General features: G+C 35.8%; 1 protein-coding gene across 1 annotated transcript in view; it reads right to left on the bottom strand.

Moving 5' to 3' along the window:
* Positions 1-1,006: 1,006 nt before the first annotated feature.
* The window catches only part of LOC149556992 (U-box domain-containing protein 44-like), a 110,500-nt gene continuing 89,642 nt past the window's right edge, over positions 1,007-21,864 (bottom strand). Inside the window, exon 4 of the mRNA XM_089831637.1 lies at positions 1,007-2,781. Within this exon, the coding sequence (XP_089687763.1) occupies positions 1,280-2,781 (1,502 nt within the window). The 3' untranslated portion in view covers positions 1,007-1,279. The remainder of the gene's footprint in view (positions 2,782-21,864) is intronic.

Below are 21,864 nucleotides of genomic sequence, written 5' to 3'. Positions count from 1 at the left end.
TCTAGTGTGGAGTCATTTATTGGGAACACCTTCCTGCCATCGCATGGTTCATACTTTCAGAATCACTCTTCATGAGACATCATGTGGAATGATGCTCTAGAATCGACCAACCATACATCGTCAGATGTAGGCACTCCCAAGGCTACTACAAAGGCATCAATGTCACTCTAAGAAGATTCAATGTCAAAAGTTTATTCCTTCTCCTTTTTCTCCTCTTTGCAATCCTTCCAGATATGACCTTTTTGCCCACAATTTGAACACTTCACCTTGGACTTCTTTCCAAAAGTAGAGGATCTCTACCGAGACTTTGACTTTGTGTCATTCTTCTTACTTTTGTCCTTAGATCTGCCTCGTACAATAAAAGCTTCTTTGGCCTCCTTAAAGAACTTCCTTTATATCTCCTTTGAGAGAAGTGCAGCTACTGCTCATCCATTTTAGTTCTATAATATGTTCTATTCTCTTTTGAATCTTTAAATGCCACTTAAACTTCATGTCACTTGCACATGGCTATCAAACTGAATGGGAATATCAATATATTTTAGAGGTAATAAAACAAATTCCCATCAACCATTGACTGACTCATTCACATATCATTTCATACTAGCATATACCCAACTTAGCATGCATCAGATACGAGCCAATGGGTGTTCAAAAGCCCTGATGTGATTTCCTATGTTCTTTCATTTGTGGTTTGATTACCACCTCCATATTTATCAGCACATAATCAATCCATGTTGAGGCTTGACTGTGCTACTTTGATGAAAGATTTGTATAAATTATTATTATAAGAGTTTACATATTTATTTAAAATATTGACCTTCAATATCTCCATGCACCCACCCACCTGATTACACAACCCAAAAATCTAAGTTTAGATGGATGATAAAATATGTCCCTGTGCATCTATTTGCTCCTCTCAGTTGTTTAAAAATTTATTTGTAATCCACTTTTATAGATAAATTGTTGCACAACACTTCAAGATCTTTAAATGATTTGTATCACATGCTGAAGAACACAATAAAAATTCTCATTATGATGACCAGTCATCGACTGACCAATTACCATTCAGTTATAATATCAATAATAATTTGGTCACACCAAGATAAATTATGGTTTAAATAATATTACAAGCAATTTATGTCTGTAAAGAGTGTTTCTTTAGAGAGAGCGAACAGAGTACAAGGATCTTAAAAGTAGAAATGACTAGCAGGATAACTTTAGGGTTCACCATTTAGAAACAGCCCATTTTGTTTGAAAAGCCCTTCAAGCTGAAGGAAGATCAGAAATAGCTTGACTGGCTTTGAAGAAGTTGGAAATATGCCAAGATTTTGGCTGCAAGAGACCTTGTTGCAGGAGTCCCTTTCTGGGCAAGATCAATGAGTGGCATTTGGGCTTGATTCCCATATTCTAATCTGTAGTTTTCATTTCTGAAAATTTTTTCTAGGATCCATACAGCTTTCTCTTGAGCTGCTGCACTTCCAATAGTAAGCAGCCTTAAAATAGGTCTAACACCATATGCCCCTGCAATAGCATTGACACCCTTTTCCCAAATCTCATCACTAAGCAAAGTAGACAAGGCATCCAGTGCTGCTTCATCCGCTTGCCTATCTTTGTCATCCAACACCTGTAGTAGCGGAACAAGCGCTCCAGCCTCAACCAGACAAAATGATGTTTTCACTGAACAAACACCACCATGGACTTCACAAGTCAAATTTGAAGATGGAGAAATACAAAACCAACTACATTTTTTGGACACTGGTGTAGTCAATGATAGTGAATTTTGAGAAAGTTGTGTTAGTGAAGTTGATGCTCTGGACTTGGCAATCGGAGGCCCACAATTAAGTACTTGCACAAGTAATGGTATTGCATCATGCTCCACAGTTAGATGTTGTAATCTTTTATCTGAAGGAATTGTAAAGCGAATCAAGGCTCCTGCAGCATTCTCTACCAAATGATTCCATGCAGACCGAACAGTAGTTTCAGTGTTATTTATGTGAAGTAAACTAATTATTACTTGAAGAGCATTGGCTTGTAAAAGAATTTCTGTTATTATACAATCATTTACTGGGAAATTGCTGATAATACCCAAAACAGCAGCCTTTTCATCCTCTCTTAGCGATACTGAAAGAAGTTTCACCAAAGAAACAATGTATGTTTTTCCAAGCTGATCTGCTAGTTCTCTTCCTGATCCATCTAGAGACAGGGAGTAAAGCAACTTTAAAGCACTTATTCGGAGTTCTTTGTCTTTAGCATGAAAAAATGGTAAGAGGAGCTGTACTGCACCACTTTCTTTCATTTTAAATCTAACCTGAGAAGCCGTTGGTGGGCATGCCATACCATTAAGAGCTTGAAGTAGGTGACCCTGAATAACAGGCCCAACAAGGTTCAAAAGTGAGAGTAACTGACAAATTATGTCATCATTTTCCAGCACCCCATCTGATATGTCACATTTCCATTCATGACTACTGTTGGCAACAGCTAAATTTGCCAGTATTGCTGCTGCTGGCTCTTTCAAACTCATCAGAACTGAGGTAACAGAAAATAAAAGCTGGAGAAGGGGAGGTATGATTCCAGCATTGATCATATATTCTGTGTTTTGGGAAAGAGTAGATAAATTCTGCAAAGCCCTCAATGCAGCTAATTTTGCTTCAAGTTTCCCTGACATATACATTTTCACCAAAGGGGATATTGCCCCGTCATGCCCCAAGGCAGCTTTACTTTGATCTGTGAGCTCCATTCTCGCCAGTGCACTTGCCATGAGAATCTTGGTCATATCCGAGCCTAGAAAGAAAGAAGCATCAAGAACAAAAAGCAACAATAAAATAGCTATACTGCAATTTCATTATTCAGCACAAAAAGATTAGAAAAAAACGTGCATGTCTGGGAAAGTATACAGTGATACAAGATGAACGATAGATAAGTAGATATTAAACTCCATTTTCAGCATGCAATAGATAACATTAATAGAAGAAAATCAATATATCATCTAACTTTCACGAGCCATAAGTAGCTTCGTTGTGTCAAATTTATGTCTAAATGCCTGCTGAAAAAAGAAATCTATCATTCTATACATGCATATGCTATAAGGCCACTAAATGAAATAGATATCTGTGATGTAAGGAATAGATTGTTTAGTATTCACAAGCCATTAGGTGCTTTGTTATGGCATATTTAAGTCTAAATACCTGCTGAACAAGGAAGTCCATTTTTTTTTCATGCATATAAAGCCACTAAATGAAATGGATATCTGCTATGTAACGTAAACAACCTTCTCTATTCGCATTGCCAACTCTGGGAAAAATTCATAGCAAATTGATTGATTTAGACCTTGAACAAGCAAACCTACAGCTGTAAATGATACTCTGTCAAGATTCAAGTAGAAGGAGCTTTTAGTGTCAAACGGATATAGATGTGCCTAAACAAGTATAACCAAGGGAAAACAAGAAACAAAATGTTCTACAAAGTTCAAGAAATAAGCACTTCATACTATTAAGCGCTAAATTGGACAAAAGAAAGGAAGAAAGGGAAACTATATGAAATAGGATCAATAGGGGAATACACAAAATGTACAAGAGGAAAACCTATTTTCTCAGGTCCATCATTTTAGTGTATTGTCCCCGAATGAATCTGAAATGAATCCCAGTTTGGTTAGGGTACAGCCTCAAGTTCAAGGTAACCCCCTTTGGTTCCTTCACATTGGGGTGCTTATGCTGTCCCCCGGGCAACTAGGATAACCCACGCATGCTTCTCCCCTGCTGGTTCAGGTTTAACTCTCCTATAGCCCTCATCTTTAAAAAAAGGAATGAACATTCATAAGCCAGCAATGATAGTATGGAGGAAAAAAAACATAGGTTTAGCCTTTTGTGTTTATCAAATGAGGTGAAACTTTTGTTATGCCCTCTTTCCAAAGCTAATGAAAAAAAATGCTTTTGACGAGTTCTTTTGGGCCCCAGAAGTTGTATTGAATCAACAAAGGTATTTCAATTTTTGAATAAATTTTTTTGAAGATTTTTTTTTTAGAATTAAATAAATAAAGTCTTTTTTTTTTTTTAAATTAGTCTTGAATGCGCTTTTGAGCTTTTTATGCAAATAAGGGTTTGTAATGCTGTTTTTTTTAAGTTGCATGATTAATTTGTAAGATTTTTTTGTTTTACATTTATATAGAAAGGCTGGCAATTTTAATACAGGTGCTCCAAATGTAGAGATTACATTTAAAAATTAATGCACCATCACCTCTTACACAACATATGACAGGGATCAAACAATTTCCTAATGTTGGGGGTATCTTTGACATTGTTGCCAAAGTGCATAAGAGTACCAGAGCTCAAATTATCGAATGACCACTCATTTGTGCACTACTACTATACAAAGATTAAAAGTTTGTCCTTAGGCAAACAAAATAGGGTTGCCAAAGCATGAAATGTTGGCTTATTACAGGATAAGATCATAATGACACAGAAACTAATTAAACAAAAACACTTGCACATCGTCTTGCGATGAAAAGCTTGCGAAAACCTCCTTGTGGATTATTACAACCAGTTATCCCACATCCTTTTATGCCAATGTCACCATCTTCTAAAGATGAGGATGTTTTGGTTTTGCATAAAAGATGACCATTGGAAGGCCTTCTAAAATGAAGAGGGGGAGATTACAACTCAAAAGCATTGCTTGTTGCATCTATAGCAATAGGGTTTCCTTTCAAGCTCATTACATCACCATATTGGTGTGATATGATGATGGCCAATTTCAATACGTTATTCCTAGCTATGAAAATGTGCAAAACACCTTATCTACAAAGGAGAAAGCTTCAATAAAGGCATCATTGAGAGCAGTCAAGAATTCGTGGCTTGAATAGGTGTTTCCATCAAATTTGATGGATGGAATATTTGCAAAAGTAGATCATTGATCATTGTTTCTTAAAGTGAATGTTTTTGAAGGTAGTGGATTGTGGGGAGAAAAATCCTCAAAGAATGCATTGAAATGGTGGGTCCTAAAAAATGTCATCTAATTCATAACAGACAATAGTAAAGATTCTTGAATAGTTGGGTCTAGAGTGGAGGGCACATATAGTCACATTTTTTGAACACCATGTGTCGTCCACTCAATTTGATATTGCAAAAGATTGGCACACACAAATTAAGTCAAACATATCTACATGGAGGGTGAGGAGACACAAATGGTTGTGACTAATCATCATATATCAAAAGGCACTTTCAAGACCTTCTCCAAGCTGGAGGAGTAGAAGGCAATTTTACCAATTTTAATTGTTGATAAGGCATGATATTTTTTTCATAGTGTTAGGTTGTTGAAACTCAATTTGCATCCTACACAATTGTCTTAAGATGATTTGACATTGAATTCTATGTTCATCAATAGTTTGCAGAGTGTATGAAGGCAATCAAGAATAGAAAGAGCCCAAAAGTTAAAAGCCTTAATATTGGATGATGAGTAGTGGGCTTGTGTGAGAATCTTTTGAGATTCAATGAGTCCATCATTAGCATTATTATGGATGCTAAAGAAAATCATCCATGTTTGGGTGACATTTGAGATAGCATGGATTCCACTATTGAGAAAATGAGAAAAAAATAGTAGAAGCCAAAGAACATTATCCAACAAAAACATTTTTCGAAAGTGTGCAGATGAAATTGTTAGCCATTAGAACAAGATGACCACCCCCTTTCATATCAATTTGCTTGCTGGCAAACTATTATAGGAAAAAGATAATTTCCTTCACAAGGAGGGTGCCACCATATAGAGATGTGTCGGTTGTTATTTGCTACAAGGTTGAATTTAGAAGGATATTGCTAGATGATGATATCCAAAGTGTTGTCTTGAGTGACGTTCGCCACATCACATCTTCAAGGAATCATGATATAGCTTCTCTTCAAGACAAACATAGGAAAGAGGCTCATCACTGGAGGTACATACATGGTCAATGTAACATACCAATTTACTAGACTGAAAATTAGTACTTATTCTGAAATTTATAACTTGAAAATAAGTACTTATTAGGAAAGCAATGCATCTAAACTATATTTTCAAAGTAAACATCTATTACAAGCCATTTCATGTGATGATAATTGAATTAACTTTCAAAACTAAAACAACTATCTAAACTGATTTCTACAACTCCTCAAAAAGGAATCTAAATCATTTCAATATATTCTACGATTTATACAATAAGATAAATATACTAACAAGAAAAGATCCAGAAAACATACTGAAACTAACTGAAATATCTGAAGATGTTTAATCCTTGGCATTCTAGTAAAAGGAGAAGCATTGACATAGGCTTAACCTCTCAACCATGGATCTTATAAATCTCCACACGGTCTTTTAACAAGAAAGGCCATCCCTACCTCGGGTTAGGCTTGGGGCACTATAGTCCAGCCATCCGAGCATACTGGTATTTAGAATGTCCGCTCAATAATAGGCGGGCATGCTTGACTAACTGGCACCACCAACATCTTGTGATCAAATTAAGAAAGAATGCCTCAAATGACCTTGGCCAAAGATTTTAGATGGGTTTCTAGTACCCAATCACCACCACTTGACTTGACAACAGGGTACAAGTTGGACAATCATGAGCTAACTTCGATGTTCTTTTGGAAATCATTATATAGTTTACCATGTTTATATATTTACATTGAAGTTCTGATTGTTGTTACTTTTCCTTGCAAGGATTCCCTCCTCTCTACCCTCTTTCATTGGCTACACCAACCAGGGTAAGTCCTTGAAGAATGTAATTTCATTCTAATATAAAACCTCATAATGATCATGGATTGCTATCCATTGGTAGATGTACTGCGAGCACCAATCGTGTGCAATGTTGTGTTCTGTTCTATATAGCAGGCTTATATTACAGTATTTCTCTAGAATAGAATTCGTGCAACAGAGAGGAAAGCAGATAAACAGTGAAGTCGTGCTCTCTACACTACGAGCCTATAATTGCTAGATAACAAAAATGCAGAGATTCAAAAACAAAGCAAGTCATAGAGAAATCAAATGCAAGGTCATACAACATAACCTAGTCGGTAACGATTGTGGCAAGAAGACTGATGCCTCAAATCTGCATGGCTTGATTGTCGATTCTTGTTGATGACTAAAAAGATTTCAAATGAAAACCAAGCAGTTTGAGAATAAGAAGTATTTGTGTTCTGGTGAGATGAAGATTGTTCCTCGTCTAATGCCAACTGTGTTATACATATATCATCCCCCCTCCATTGGCTCAAGCGAGTAGCAACCTTAATCATCTGCTTTGCTCAAGATGACCGTTTCAAAATCATCGGTTTCAAGATCACCGAGTTTGAAAGGTGGCGCCAAGTGTACATGGTCGCCTCTCATGAAGAGATTATAGGTTCTGAATTATTAAAAGTTCCCTTTTCTCAAATCATTTATATATGTGCATATATATGTGTGTGTGTGTGTGTATGATTTCATCATGCTATTATTATATCTAAAGTTGCACCTATAAAATATATGTATATCTATATACGTGTGTAGTTTAGAGAAATACGGTCTATCTCTAACATTATATCCTCCTGATATATGCACATGTTTATATATATATATATATATATATATATATATATATATATATATATATATATATATATATATATATATATATATATATATATAAGTACAAACTATAGATATTATCTTAATATCATGGTGGCATCATATATATATATATATATATATATATATTTGTGTGTGTGATGATAAAGAAGTAGAGATGGCATCACAAAACAACAAAAGTAATGGTTTTGAATAAGAAATTTAGAAAATGACTGTTATTTTATTTTTATGTTTGCTCAAGTAGCTCATGGCTGTCCAATGGTGTACTCTAGTGTGAAGTTGTTAAATCCTTATCAAGGTAGTTAGAGGTCATATGTGGCGATCGAATAATGGACTAGGATAGTACCCCATTCCTTGAACCCCATTTAGCATTTTTCTCCCCTTCGTCTACTCCTGCAACCATGAGTGCAATATTTCCACAATAATAACAAGTCCTTCCATTTAAATCCAACATAGAATATATCACTGATAACTCTGACAACAGCTAACTAGTATTATCAATGAACAAGTAAACATGATAAATCAACGGCTAACTATCATTACAAGTAAACATGATAACAGTTAACCGATTCTATCATAACTACCATTTCCACATGAAGTAAATGGTTAACTTCCCTTTTCACATGCTCAAGATAATGATAGTTTTAACTAATCATTTTCAATGGTTATAATTAATTTTAATTAGGTCAAAATTTTGGGATGTAACAGTCAAGGTTCTATTTACTATCAATCTCTTGCAATTGAGATTATTTCTATCGAGTATGTACTATTTTTATTTTATATTTTTTTCTCATTTTCATTAATTGCTATTATTTTTATAATTTAATGCTAAATAGGTTCCAAACCTTTCTTCATCTCGGTAGAATTGGAGTACATACTCTTTCATCCACCTGGTTAAGTGCAACCATTTGTGTCGGAAAAAATGATTTGGTCAACGTACAATTTAACCTTTGTCTCTTTCCATATGACTGCTCATTACAATGAGGATATGCCAAAGAACTGAATCTAAATCCTAAGTGTGCTAATTTTGATACTAAGTTGCACAGCTTGCTAAAATCTCTATACATGAGGAAACTTGTGCACATGGCATAACTAGTGGGAGTGTCACTCCAATTGATTGTGATTCTAATGAAATAGAAGACTTTGATTCTTTTGATGAAGAATAATATGAATACTATTGAGCAATAGTAGGGATTTTGAATTTTCATTGTGTAATGACATTTTGACTTGACAAATCATTAAATTGTGAATTTACAAGGATTTTTATTTATGCAAATTCTGAATATGTGGATGTTGTGCATATGTGTGTGTGTTTATATATATACACACACCAAAGGGGGGGAATTCATACCGAGCACCCGTATGTATGGTTGTACCTACACCCATACTTAAAATAGGTAACTTAGAGAAAACCCTTTAGATTTAAAATACCTGAGAATGTTTGTATACACAACAAACATATCAAAATCGTGGATTTAATGTATATACAAACATTTGTTTATTTCTACTATAATCTTCCCTTTAACACATACATATTGTATTTACTGCATGTTCACTATATATTGAAAGCCATAGTGTTGATGCCCAAAGCAATAGTACTACTTCATAATTGCATATATTTAAGCAATCTAAGGGATGATGAATAGGTCGAAACCTTTCACCATATTTCTTTTTGGTCAAATATTTAATAAATAAAGCAATTATTTATTTGTAAATATAAACTTTATAAAGTACCCTTGACTTATTTTATAAGGATAAAACTTCAATTTTTATAGTCTTGTAAATCTTTTTTCTTTCTATCGGTAAATGGCCGAAGCCTAGATTAATTATTATTATTTGTTAGAATTAATAATTATTATATGTTAAGCGAGGTTAGATTCGAACCCAAGACCTCCCACATGGGAGGCTTGCAAGTTACCGTTGCATTGTGGCCTTTTGCCTATAGTTTTATAAATCTTATTTATAAGTACTTATATTAAATGCAATCCCCAACTAGACATTATGCTAGAATATGCTAATCATTTTTCAAGGTGATCTTGCCCTAATGGTTCCATTTGGGAAAATACGATTTAGAATATTGATTTGACTTTGTGATTATGTTTCATTAACTTAAATAATTAATATAATCAACTGCAATTATATTTCTATTTAAAGTAATATCCACTTGGTTCATCAAAATTTGCACATGCACAATTCTAATGATTCATATTAGTAAATATTACAAATGTGTCAAGTGGGTTGTAGTTTGCTAAATTGTATTATACCCTCATTCATATCCTTTATCTTGCAATGCGAATTCTCTCAAGATACCCAAGAAATTGTATTTCAAGGAAATTATGTTCCTCATTCATGAAAAGGAATAAATAAGTTTTTTGTGATTTTCATTGCAGATGCTCAACTGACAACGAAACCTTCATAGATGTCTGCCCCTGTAGCTGGATATGACATTCATAAAAACCCCATATGAATATAATCAACACAATTTTTTAAGTTGTTATTAATTAATCTAAAAGCAATCTAGACACATAATTGTATTGCTACGTACCTAAAGTATAAGTTGATTTAACAATTTAAAATATGAAAAAAATAGTAGAGTTGCATTGAAAGAAAACCCAAAAGAATGGGTTGCTGAAATAGAAAAATATTTAATTTGCCTTCCTCATTTGGTGTAAGCTTTGTTTTCTAAGTAAAAAAATACATATTCCATGATTGGAGTTATTTGAATCAAGTTCAGGAAGATTTATATCAACTTTTAAAAATCAAATCACAAAGTATTTGGCATGGTTCGAAAATCTGTTGATTTTTGTAGCTGCTAGATAGATCTTCATCTCTGTAGTTTTCTCTTCTAATGCTACTATTCGATATCTCTACTCTACTGCTCTTGTTTCTCACTCTTTTGTAATGCAAGAGCTGCATTATCTCTTCTCTCTTCTCCAACATTCCTGACTGTCAATCCTGCTATTGATTATCAATATGTTGTGTTCATGGCAGCATGTGTTGCTGGCTCAAGTCTTATCCGTCAACATATGGTTAACTCTTTCCTTCCTATTTGTCTCCTCTCAAACACTGACTTGGCGTTAGTAATGATATCATTTATTTGTTCACCTGTATGCGATTATGGCATTGTTCTTGCCTTGTTCTTCTCAACGTTCAACATTGTTGATGTCCCCTGTTTGGGACATTAGAAATTCTGAAGTTAAATTCAAATAATATTTAATTTGGCTTATAAGAGTTTAAAGCAAATTTATAAAATGGGTCAATTTAATATTATAAAGGGGGTTAAAAGGTGGCAAAAGAAGAAGATGACGAAAGACAGAGAAGTGAAAATTGAAGAGTTGCAGCTTGATGCATTAAAAGAAGGGAGACACTTTTTGGGCATGCTTGGGTCTGAAATTGATATTCTGGTTTCTCTTTGGAGAACTTTGGGAAGCCGCTAGCTTTCTCTTGTTGAAGCCTAAGGACATAAACCTTCAAACTTTTCTAGATGGATTGGGCATAGCCCCTATTCATCATCTGTGATGAATTCACATCAAAATGTTTCTTTCCAATCTGACTATGTAATTGTACTTAGATTGAATTTTCGATATTTGGTTATCGTATTGCTGATGTATAATGCAATAATATATTTTGAGGCCTTTTAATGAGCATTTGCTAGTTCATTGCTAATTAATTTTTGTTGGGTTTATTTGGAAAGATATATGTTTTATTCTAAAAATTATTTGTGAACAAATTTAAAAAGGATATTATAGTGGTATCAGAGTATATTGAATCTGCCATCATGTTGGGTATAGCCAGAGATTCGATCAAAACACCTCTCCCACCTACACCTCGAAAGAAATCCATTCTTTGCGCTGACCAATACTTTGACTTGCCGCTGGGGTTATGAGCAGGAGGCCCACCCATTTGTATCATGTCAACATTGGAACAACTTGCCAGTCAAGGCTCAATGCGCTGATGGACTGGGTGGATGAAGTAATAAGCATTTGCAGTTCTAAAACTTTTATCTGAGTTGGACAAACCTAAATTTGCTTGAGATTTCTATTCGCATGTTCAAAAATCTGAAGGGAAACTTCATATACTGGAAAGTGTCCTTACTAATGAAACTAATATTATCGCACTCCACATATTTGCCGCTCATTTCAACAAGTTTGGCATAAGTAATTTTTGCAGAATTCAGTTCAATATTAGGGGACATTGGGGAAATCAAAGCCTCTAGTCGTCATTGATAGTGACAATTGTAGCTTCCATTAGCATGTGAAAGGAGAATTGATATTTGAAAGGTTGGATATATCTGTCAAGCTTTCAAACATTCCACACAGTTGTGTGGTCGGATGCTCTTGTGATCTGTATTGTGGGTGAATATTGTCATTGTCGTGTTGAGACAAACATTAGTGGATGCCTTATGGAGACTTTAATATAACTGTCGTGAATGTCCAAGAAACAAATTTCGAGGAAGATTTTGTAAAGAAAAAATTTATCTGATGCAATATTTTTATCTGGAACTATTGAATGCTTTGAAGCATTTCTCTTAGTCGAACATTGGTGTGAATGTTTTCCAAACCTATTTGATTTTGTGGTTGTTCCAAATACTCTAGACAGAGGAGGAAATGGTCTTAAGTTATTACAACTTCTAATATATGCATGAAGTTTTTATTGAAAGTATTGACAATGTAAATAGTTCAATTGAGAAGAGAAAGTCAAAAACTATTAAGAGGATTGATAATAGAATGGTTCGATGATTGTGGTTATAAAAAAATATACGTCCATATAGAGAAAGATGCCTAGGGTGGAGCCGAGTAACTGATGATAGTCGAAGTATCAATGCAAGAAAGATAAGCAAAGTTTGTAGAAGGAAAACGGTAGTGTTGTAGAACTTGGTTTAGGCGGATGCAAGAATCATGGTGTTGTGAAATGTGGGAGCAATTTTACAAGTAATAATTGTTAACGGGAATTTTGATTGATACCACTCATCCTATTGTTACTAAAACATTAATCGCTTAGTGGTCGAAATGGTTCATCCTCCTGAGTATAATTAGTGGAACAAAACAAGGAAAATTTCTGAAAAAGAATTTTGTGGATACTAAAATCCTATAGCAACATTATTGGCACTAAATTTTTCTAGCGACGCTTTCCATTGGCTCATTCCTCTCAAGAGATTGAAACTCGCAAGTAAAAATAACTATTGGAGAGTAAATATCTTGAGATGTAATGAATTGGTAATAGGAATCTTCCTTGGCATTATTTTTAGATGAATAACATCCGTTTTAGTACAAAACACTTTACAATCATTGAAGTTGGAACAACAAATTGTGTCAAAATACGGGAAGACATCTTCAAAGGAGTCAGGATTAGCGAATGGTATGATATTGTTGCTAGGTATAGGCAAATTGTTTTTCCTTTCAATTTGGCAGTGCTCAAAAATTGTAATTCTTATTTTTGGAGAAGTCATTTCATATTCTGGGAAAACACAAAATAATGTCTTTGACATCTAGACACCATTGGAGAATCCGTACAACACATACTGCAATAACAGAAGGAGGAAAATGCCAAGAGTTCCCAGAATTAATCTTTCGACACAATTGAATGCTAACATAGGATAGAGAGAGGGTGTCGAATGCGCTCAAGAGAGGAGAATCTTAAGTTAGGAAATTCTGTGAGGCTCAAGTGTGAAGCAGGTTCCATTTTCCAGCTGTCGTATTTTGCAATCTCTCAAAAGGGGAGATTTCACAAAACTAGTATGGTTGGAAGGGTACCATCAGCGGAAGATATATGCCAAATCCAAGCAATTTATCTAAAGTATTGTCATGATAAATATTGATTGGAGCCTAAGCTTGCAAACTAGAAACTATTAAAAGTTATCGGAGTTTGCGTAAAGTAATTGACAAGTGAATTTTATAAATCTCCTACCCTTTTAATAAAGGATTGGTCATCAAAATAAAAAGTCCCAAATTATTTGGAATTTAACTTTAATATGCACAACATGCACACCATTTTTGTAGAACAGTATTTCCACAACATTACGATTATTATAAAAAAATAAAGATTTTGCCGGCTTGCTTCATTAATTGGCTTCTAAAGGGAACATTTGAAATCTTATTGTTTGCTAAGTTTGTGAAGGTCTTTATTTGATTCCCAAGTCTATGTGCCAATATAGCTACACATTATGGTAAATTATTATAGTGGAAGCCTAATAAACATTATTGGCATATCTTGCAAGAGGATGATATTGAGACCGTGTAATACAGGTATGATACACTTCAATAAAATTAGGTAACTACGGTTATCTTATTTATGATGCTAATCATCCATTCACAAGATTATTGAAGTGTATGAAGAATCATTCTATTAAAATGAGACTACCAGTTATATCTCTTAGTTATTGGCTTAAACTCATCTGAATACAAGTTTGAGAGTAATTTTAGAGCGTGGGGAAGTTGACTATGTTCATGGTTCGGGAAAATAAAAGTTATATCCCAATGTGATGTAGTATTCTATGTTTTGAAAGAAAACTTTACCTCGCAATTGTGCATGTTGTTACAAATGGCATTGGTATTTATGTGCGGCATATATTCAGCATTGCACTTACAAGGTTGATTTGTGTGGAAACTTATGTTGGTGAACAAGAGCGAAGATTGAATGTATTAAAATCAAACTATAGTTTGTAACAAGTCTGGGATTTCTTTCATCAAGATCAATAATCTCATGCTCATCATCATTTAATGTATCTTCTTCATTGAGATAAATAGCAATAGAATCGAAAATATGATTAACTTCCTCTACAAAAATGGGTTGATGAGAAGCATGCATACAAGCTTTAGCACGAGTTTGACAATTCTTTCAACGTTCATGAGCATGTCAATTATACTTAGCTTTGCTGGAAACATGTTGAGAAAAAGAAGGGTCTGATGGAGCTTTATTTTTTGGGAAAATTTAAGCTTCTCCATTTAAGAAATAACGTTGAAAATTTGATAAAGCATTGACATTGATGTCGAAAGCATGTTGACAGACTGTGAGGGATGGAGACATCCTAAAATTAATGTGACTGGGCAAATTCAGAAAGAAAGAAAAGGCAGAGTACATAGACATATGCAATGGCTCTAGTGGAATCAATTTTTCCTTCAAAGCCCCAACAGTTTGAGCATATGCAACATTAGCATCGCTCATATTGAACATCAACACTTGTATGTAGCAACACATATTTCGGCAAATATACTCCAGAATGAATTTTCATCAGGTCAATGATAGACAAAAACAAAAATGGTGCTCGATAAGAACTCGGATGTACTGAGTAGCCTGATAATTTCCAAGCCAACCAATCAAAACAAACAGCTTGCTCATAAGTTGCTGATAAAACTCTAGCTATGGCACCTTCATCATTGTTTTGGAAATCCTTGATATGGATTATGGTGGCAACTTGGAAGTTCAAAGGTTTAGGACTTCCTTGCTATGAATGGTCTCTACCCGCTTGTGAATATTCCAAGATGTATGTAGCAAAGGAGTCACAAATGAACGAAGAATAAAATGAAAGTTAATACAGTGAAGAAGCTTCTATCAAGTTGGGTGAGGAGGTTGGATATTCAATCAGGTTTGAAGATGCAACATCTAGAACAACCAAGATCAAGTACATGACAGATGGCATGTTGCTAAGGGAAGCTTTGCTGGACCCACTTCTTCTTAAATACTCTGTTATCATTGTAGATGAGGCACATGATAGAACAATGCACATGGATGTGCTATTAGGCCTGTTGAAAGATGTGCAAAAGAGAAGGGCTCTTTCAGTTGCTAGGAAAAATTTGGAAACTGATTTGTACTGCACTAGACACAAAAAGAAATAAAGAAATATGATTAGAGTGAACAAATACAATGGGTGGATAATTCTGGAAATCAAAAGCACCCGCAAGGGGACAGAGTTGCAGTCATGGATGAAGATCAAGTAATAGCGATGAGTGACCATCAACAAATATGGTCTCGTCAAAAGCCGTGTGAATTCCAATTGTTATTCGTGCCCAAATTTAAACACATATGCAATTCTATGAGAATCAACGTGCAGAAGATAGTATCGTGGTGAGTTGGATACGATGGTAAAATTCTTTCTCAATACACAAGGTAATTATTTGGGAATTCGATTGCTGCCAAAGAAAGGGCTGTCTGAAGTGGAACCTACAATAGTAGATGGATACACAACATTGGGAAATAACGGAAAGCAAATGGGAATATTGTATGGCACAAATGATAAATGGAAGGATCAATGACCATACACGTCAGATATGGGTGCCATCAGGAGTATGATCAAAACGGGAGTCTCATGTAGCAAGAAAGCGGCATAGAAGAGATATGACGCATAGTATCCACTCGTTCTTTGGATTTCCCGATTACTTGAGAATTATTACCAGTTTAGTATCTATGCAAAAAATATTATATTTGGAGATTGTCTTCTGCTTATGGTAATGGCGTGACAAGAGAAATATTCAGGAAAGAATTCAAGAGTTAATCGATGACAATATCAAAACATTAATCAAAGTATAATGTTAGGGAAATGGATGTATTTATCAATTACTTTAAGAAACATAATTAATATTAAAGTAGATGTGATCTACTTTTGAAGAGAGACCATATTTAGTTTTAAAAGGTCACATTCCTTTGGTATTTAAGATATAAAAGGTGTATCATTTGAAAATACAAAAGACATTCTACATCTTTTATAAGATATACGAACATTCATACACTCTTAAGGAGTATTTTATATATTTTTTATCTAAACAGAGGGATAAGGGCTATATTATGATTTTGTAATACAAATTCCATTATTTTATTTTTATAATGAAATAAAATGTTTTTGCTTATTATTAAAGGCATGGAGATTTAAACTGTAGGCGAATCGTCCTTTGTAATTATTTTTGGAATTTTGTATACAATTTAAATGTCAGATAAGTGGACATGGTCATCTAGCATTTAAATTTGATCATCACAGATATTGTGAAATAAATAATTGTTTCTGCATTTGTGTCCAGTTTGTCTCCCAAGGAGTTAAAATTCAATTTGGACTAATTTAAAGTTGCATATACATTTGATCTGTCGCATCTTGATCATTTAATTGTTGGTAGTATAAGTATGTGGAACGTTATGAAGTTGTACGTTAAAATTCACTAAAGTTGACTCTATTGCCCGAATGAGCAGAGGCACTGGTCTTTTATTATTAAGTCAGTAAATCTATATATTCCTTCTACAAGCATCAAATCCATTATTTACAAATATTATACAAAACATTCAACCATTATCCAACATCCAGTTTTCATTTTAATCGAGTTCGAGGACCTTGTCAGCCGGAGAACTCCAGAACTTTAAATTCGCTATAGAAAAGCTCTGAACCAGGTGATCAGGTTTGAGGAGGTCTACCCGCCTAGGTGTAGCAGAACCTGAAGTGCAGAGGAATTGAGAAGTATTTCTGTTCATTGGCCAAAACTGATTGAGAAGTCCTATCGGAGAAGTGGCAGGCTCTTGGATTTCCAATCTACGGTTTTGGGAACCAATAGGGTCAACAACAATAGGTTCCCTACTATCATTAGACAAGTTAAGAGGAAGAAAAACACCAGGTTGAGAACTAGGAGGAACCGCACTAGAAAGTGTTATACCCATCCCTACTTTTTGTGAGAAAAAAGTTGGGTCCCCTCTTTTCACATTTTGCCTTGCCTCATTTGAGGTAGGCCTTTTGTTTTGTTTATGCTTTCGGTGTTTAGGTTCCCGCATCCTTGTCAAAGATGTTGAACTCTCTTGTGGGGGAGAAGGAAGTAAAGATCCGCAATCTGCAAGGAAACAACTTTCTGATCAATTAAAAGCTTGTTTTGGAGATCTTCGACGGCAGGAAAAGGTTTCTACGATCTTTAGTTTGACACATGGCAAGTTTATTGAAGGAGGACAAGTACATATAATGCATCCCTTTAATTACCATGATCAATATGTTATTTAAGAAGCATCAAGGGATTAATAGTCACTTTGTTCAATAATCACAATTGTGCTCTGCAAGCAAAAAATTCGTTTTGGTCGCCACCCCGCCTGCAAGTGATCATTCGTAGGTCTACAAGTGTCTTTTCAGGTTGGGCTATTTTATAGTTCGTGTTTAGATGAGGGCTGTTATCGGCCCTATGACATTTCAGCATTCTAGTGCCCTAGGTTGTTTTTCTTCCCTTTCCTTCTTCTTTCCCTTTGCAATGCATGTTCCCTCTAGTTTTCGCGTGGTCTATCCTTTCCTCTTTCTTTTTGGGTGATTTTGTTTCCTTCGCCGCTTTTGGGCACTGTTTTGGTGGTTGCTTGACTTTTCTTTGATCGAGTTTTTTGTTATTGTTGTTTCTTTTGGTCATTTTTCATAGAGCAATGTTGTTTAGGCTCCACCCTCTTTGTGTGGAGAATAGGCAAGCATTCTTCCAAAGGAATGACTTGGTAGTCTAGGTTTTGACCACTGGTTGGTCGTTCAAACTCATGGTGAACGTGTGCTCCCTCATGGGGAAGGTAGGTCTGGTTTTGTTGTTTTCATTTGGGTTATTTGGCTTGGTGGTGCAGTTTCACTTCTTGCTGGTTTCTTGGGTGTTTGCCTTGCCGAAGGTGTGGTTTCACCATATAGGTGCCCTCTGGCGTGCCCTTTTGTCCTACTTTTGCCTGAGGTAGGATCTGATCGGCCAAGTTGGTCTATTTGGCTTGGATAAGGATTTTGAGGGCTTACTTTCATAGGTGTCTGGTTGGTGGTTTTAGCTTTGAAAGATAGAAAGTGTGGGATATGTTGTCATGGCTAGACGCACACGTGCGACCTTAGTCCTAGTAGGGTGAGTGGTGGCTTGGTGATGTTGCACTGGTGGTTCCATTGTATTTTTGGGTGATTCTTAGTGACGATTTTATGCCTTTGATTTTCTACCATGATGCAATATTCCTCTTTGGGTTGAGTGTATTGCCATGTCGCCACTAGATGGTCCGGGCGACGAACTATTGGTTTCCAGTGAACCACGAGCAGCTGATATTTTGCTAAGTTTGAGACTATCTATTTTGCACTCGCAAGTTTTGAAATTGCAGGTTCTCACGATTTGAGGATTTCATCCCCTACAACTGGTGAGAAATAGTTGTCATGCTTTCAAGGGATGGCTTCTGCATACCATTCTTTTATCTTTTATCGAATATTGCTTTACTTGTTTAGGCTTTCAAGTCATGTGTTCCTTCCAATGTGACATATTTGTCCTTTAGAAAGGACAGGGGGTATAAGAACTTGAAAACCCTAAAATCTTTAGTTTGGTAAAGAAATAAAACATTTTGAAAGGGATCATAATATTAATGTATATCCAGTCTTCGTAGGTGCTAATGGTTACTAGCTTTGGAGTACCGAAAAAATTGTTCGGGTATCATGGTGGGACAAGAACCGGTGCAAATTCAAGATGGTTGTTCTCTTGTAAAATAGGCATCTTCAAGCAAAGATGGGAAGACAATTCCCCAAGGGTTCTAGGCCAACCAGGTCCTGAGATCCAAACCATGGAAGGACTAGTTGCCAACACAAGAGACGAGGCTTCCAAGAAAGGAAGGCTTTGGAAGTAACAAGTGAGCAAACGGAAGGGTGATTGGATGATTGGCACACCGAGACATCAGATCCGAAAGCTTTATCTTCCTAGCCTAATGAGACCCCCCCATCTATATCCAATAAACCTTGCCTCGTCACATGGCAAGATACACAACAATGACCCTCCTACAAGCAATATTTTCAGCATTGATGGATCCTTTTGGTTTAATTTAGTACCTACTCAGAAGGAGCTTCACTTGCTTTCAGAAGCACCATACCTCTACAAAGTACGCATCTGGGTCTAAGATTCCTTCTTCCCTATGGCCTGGTTGGGCGAGCTTGCATTATGTGGTAGCCGACATTCAGCATTCCGGTCATCCACCATCATTATTGGCTGATAGACTTATTAATGACCTAACAGGCAGTTAATGATGGCAAATAAAGAATTATTTTTTATCAAATGTGTGTTTCCCTGCATATCTGATGCATTAAAGATTGTTAGAGAAGTGGAGTGCTCTTAGCAACTAATAGGCACCTCAAGGAGATAACTACCAAACATTTGATGGAAAAGTATGTGAGGGTCACCATTCAGATCAGATTTTCTTTGGGAAACCCTCTCTTCCTATTTCCCCGCTTCTTTCCACCCCCTTTCAATGCATCTCAATTGTGATTTTCCTATTCTACAGATGTTCTTAGATTTTGCTAACAAAGATGGTAGGTGAGTTAGTTAGGGCAACAAGTTGGCTTCCGCCCAAATTATATATACTCGCCTATAAATAAGAATGTCGATCGTTCTAGGGTGGGTAAAGTTGATGATTTTATTGTCAATTTCATTGTAACACCATTGTTATGAATGAAAGCAATACTATCTTTTCTAGAGTATTAGTTGTTTCACCTAGTGCATACTAGTATTTATAAGTTGTGTTTTGAGTTAAAGAATCTTGGAATGCTTGCTATGGGATTCATTTATTTTCGAAAGAAGTGAGATCTTTCTATTTTGTTGCTATTATTTGCAGCACTTGTGTATGGATTGTTTGATTGAGCATGTATCTAATTTATCCTACCATTCAAGCATGTATTGTTAATAATAATAGTGAAAAAGTAGACTATAAGTTGACTAAATCTCTAACAGAGTAGGCCCTTTTATTTATGTTATTTTCTTTCCTTGTACTCCCCTCTGTTTCATCCTAAGATATTTGCCCAACCCAATTCAAGTAATTCATTGCTTAACCAAGATGCATAGAGAACTGATGAAGTTTCCGATTGCCTTATGATAAATTCAGTCATCTCCTCATCCCACTTTGCCTATTCTTGCACGATTGAGACCCAGTCTATAGGGAGCTTGGGATTAGAGAGTTTTTGCTTTCCGCTCTTTTAGGTGATATTGGCCGCTCATTCCAATTTGGTGACAATTGTTACTCTATTGGCAGTACGCAAAACAATGTCATTTCAGTAGAAAGTGGCGCTAAAAGGACGGCACATTCGAACTTTCAAGCGCTTTCGTGGTAAGTCTTGGCATTGTTCAATTCTGTGCAATATAAAAAATGGCACAGGAAAGTTCGAGTTCACCTACTAGGCCCAATTGTGGTTTTGGATAGAAAGACCCTGACTAATCCCAACCTGAACGACAGTTTAGTGAATATGATAGCCCCCAAACCTTGCATAGACTCGGCTCCTTTTCCACAACTCGCGTTCGACAATTGCGATCCTCTATTGCCTCCGCAGAGTCTGTAGAACTCGAACCTATAGTCCCAAATAAAAAGAATAAACGAAAGAATAAGGGTAAAATGCTCGCGGCCCAACCCACCAGTACTTAAAGTATACCTACGTCCCAATTACCAACAAGGACTAGCTATCCCACAACAACTCACATTCCTCGATGGACTCTTGTCACCCTTGGCAACTTTCACTACAATGCATAATATGTTGTCCCACCCCAAGAAACTCTACTCAAAATATGTTCTTTGGGTCCTCGAATAGCAGAAGAACACATCTAGGTATTCAAGGATGCTCTAGATAGATATAATGTAGAGCACAAAGATGTTTCTTGCCACTTAATACCGATGACCCTAGCTCCCAATGAGCTGAACTAGTACCTTAACCTCCCGGCTAATTCCATCAGCAGATGGGTAGATATGGAGAGAGCCTTGCTCACAGCATTTCAGTGCCAAATCCACCCCTCCTTGTGAAAAACTTAAGAAATGAACACAAAGGAAATAAAGACACATGGATTCATCTCGTGGAAATCCTTTTGGGTAAAAACCACGGTATCACTAATCACTACAATGTGGGCTCCAACCCAATACATCTAAGAACCTAACAAAAAGAAAGCTTCAACCTGATCAGACTAAGGAAACTACCGCTAAAGGCCACAACCTCCAGCAAACTAATGAAGCAAAACTATTACAACCAGTTTAAATCTTGTTTTATCATAAAGTGATAAAACATTGTAGACAAGAATATAGATGCAGCAACACAACCATTCTCACATAAATGAGTTCACAGGTGCAGAAGATGAACTCCATGTATAAGACCTAACCACACAAATGATAAGTGTTCTTCACATCGTTGCAATAGACCTCCTTCCTTGAAAATATCCCTATCCCACCAAGTGTGTAATCCCTTGTTTACACCCTATATTCAAACCACCCAAGCAACCGACATCACTGCAAAATGAATCCCAAAAAATATTTGGTCTTCGGTCCACACAAAAATTGTACTCATCCTACACACCCTTGTCCACATTC

Source organism: Cupressus sempervirens, chromosome 5, assembly GCF_028749045.1.
Source record: "Cupressus sempervirens isolate cs-2001-9-10 chromosome 5, ASM2874904v1, whole genome shotgun sequence".
NCBI classification, from domain to species: Eukaryota; Viridiplantae; Streptophyta; class Pinopsida; order Cupressales; family Cupressaceae; genus Cupressus; species Cupressus sempervirens.
The sequence above is the reverse complement of the archived record's forward strand: the minus strand, read 5'-3'. Positions and strand labels throughout refer to the sequence as shown.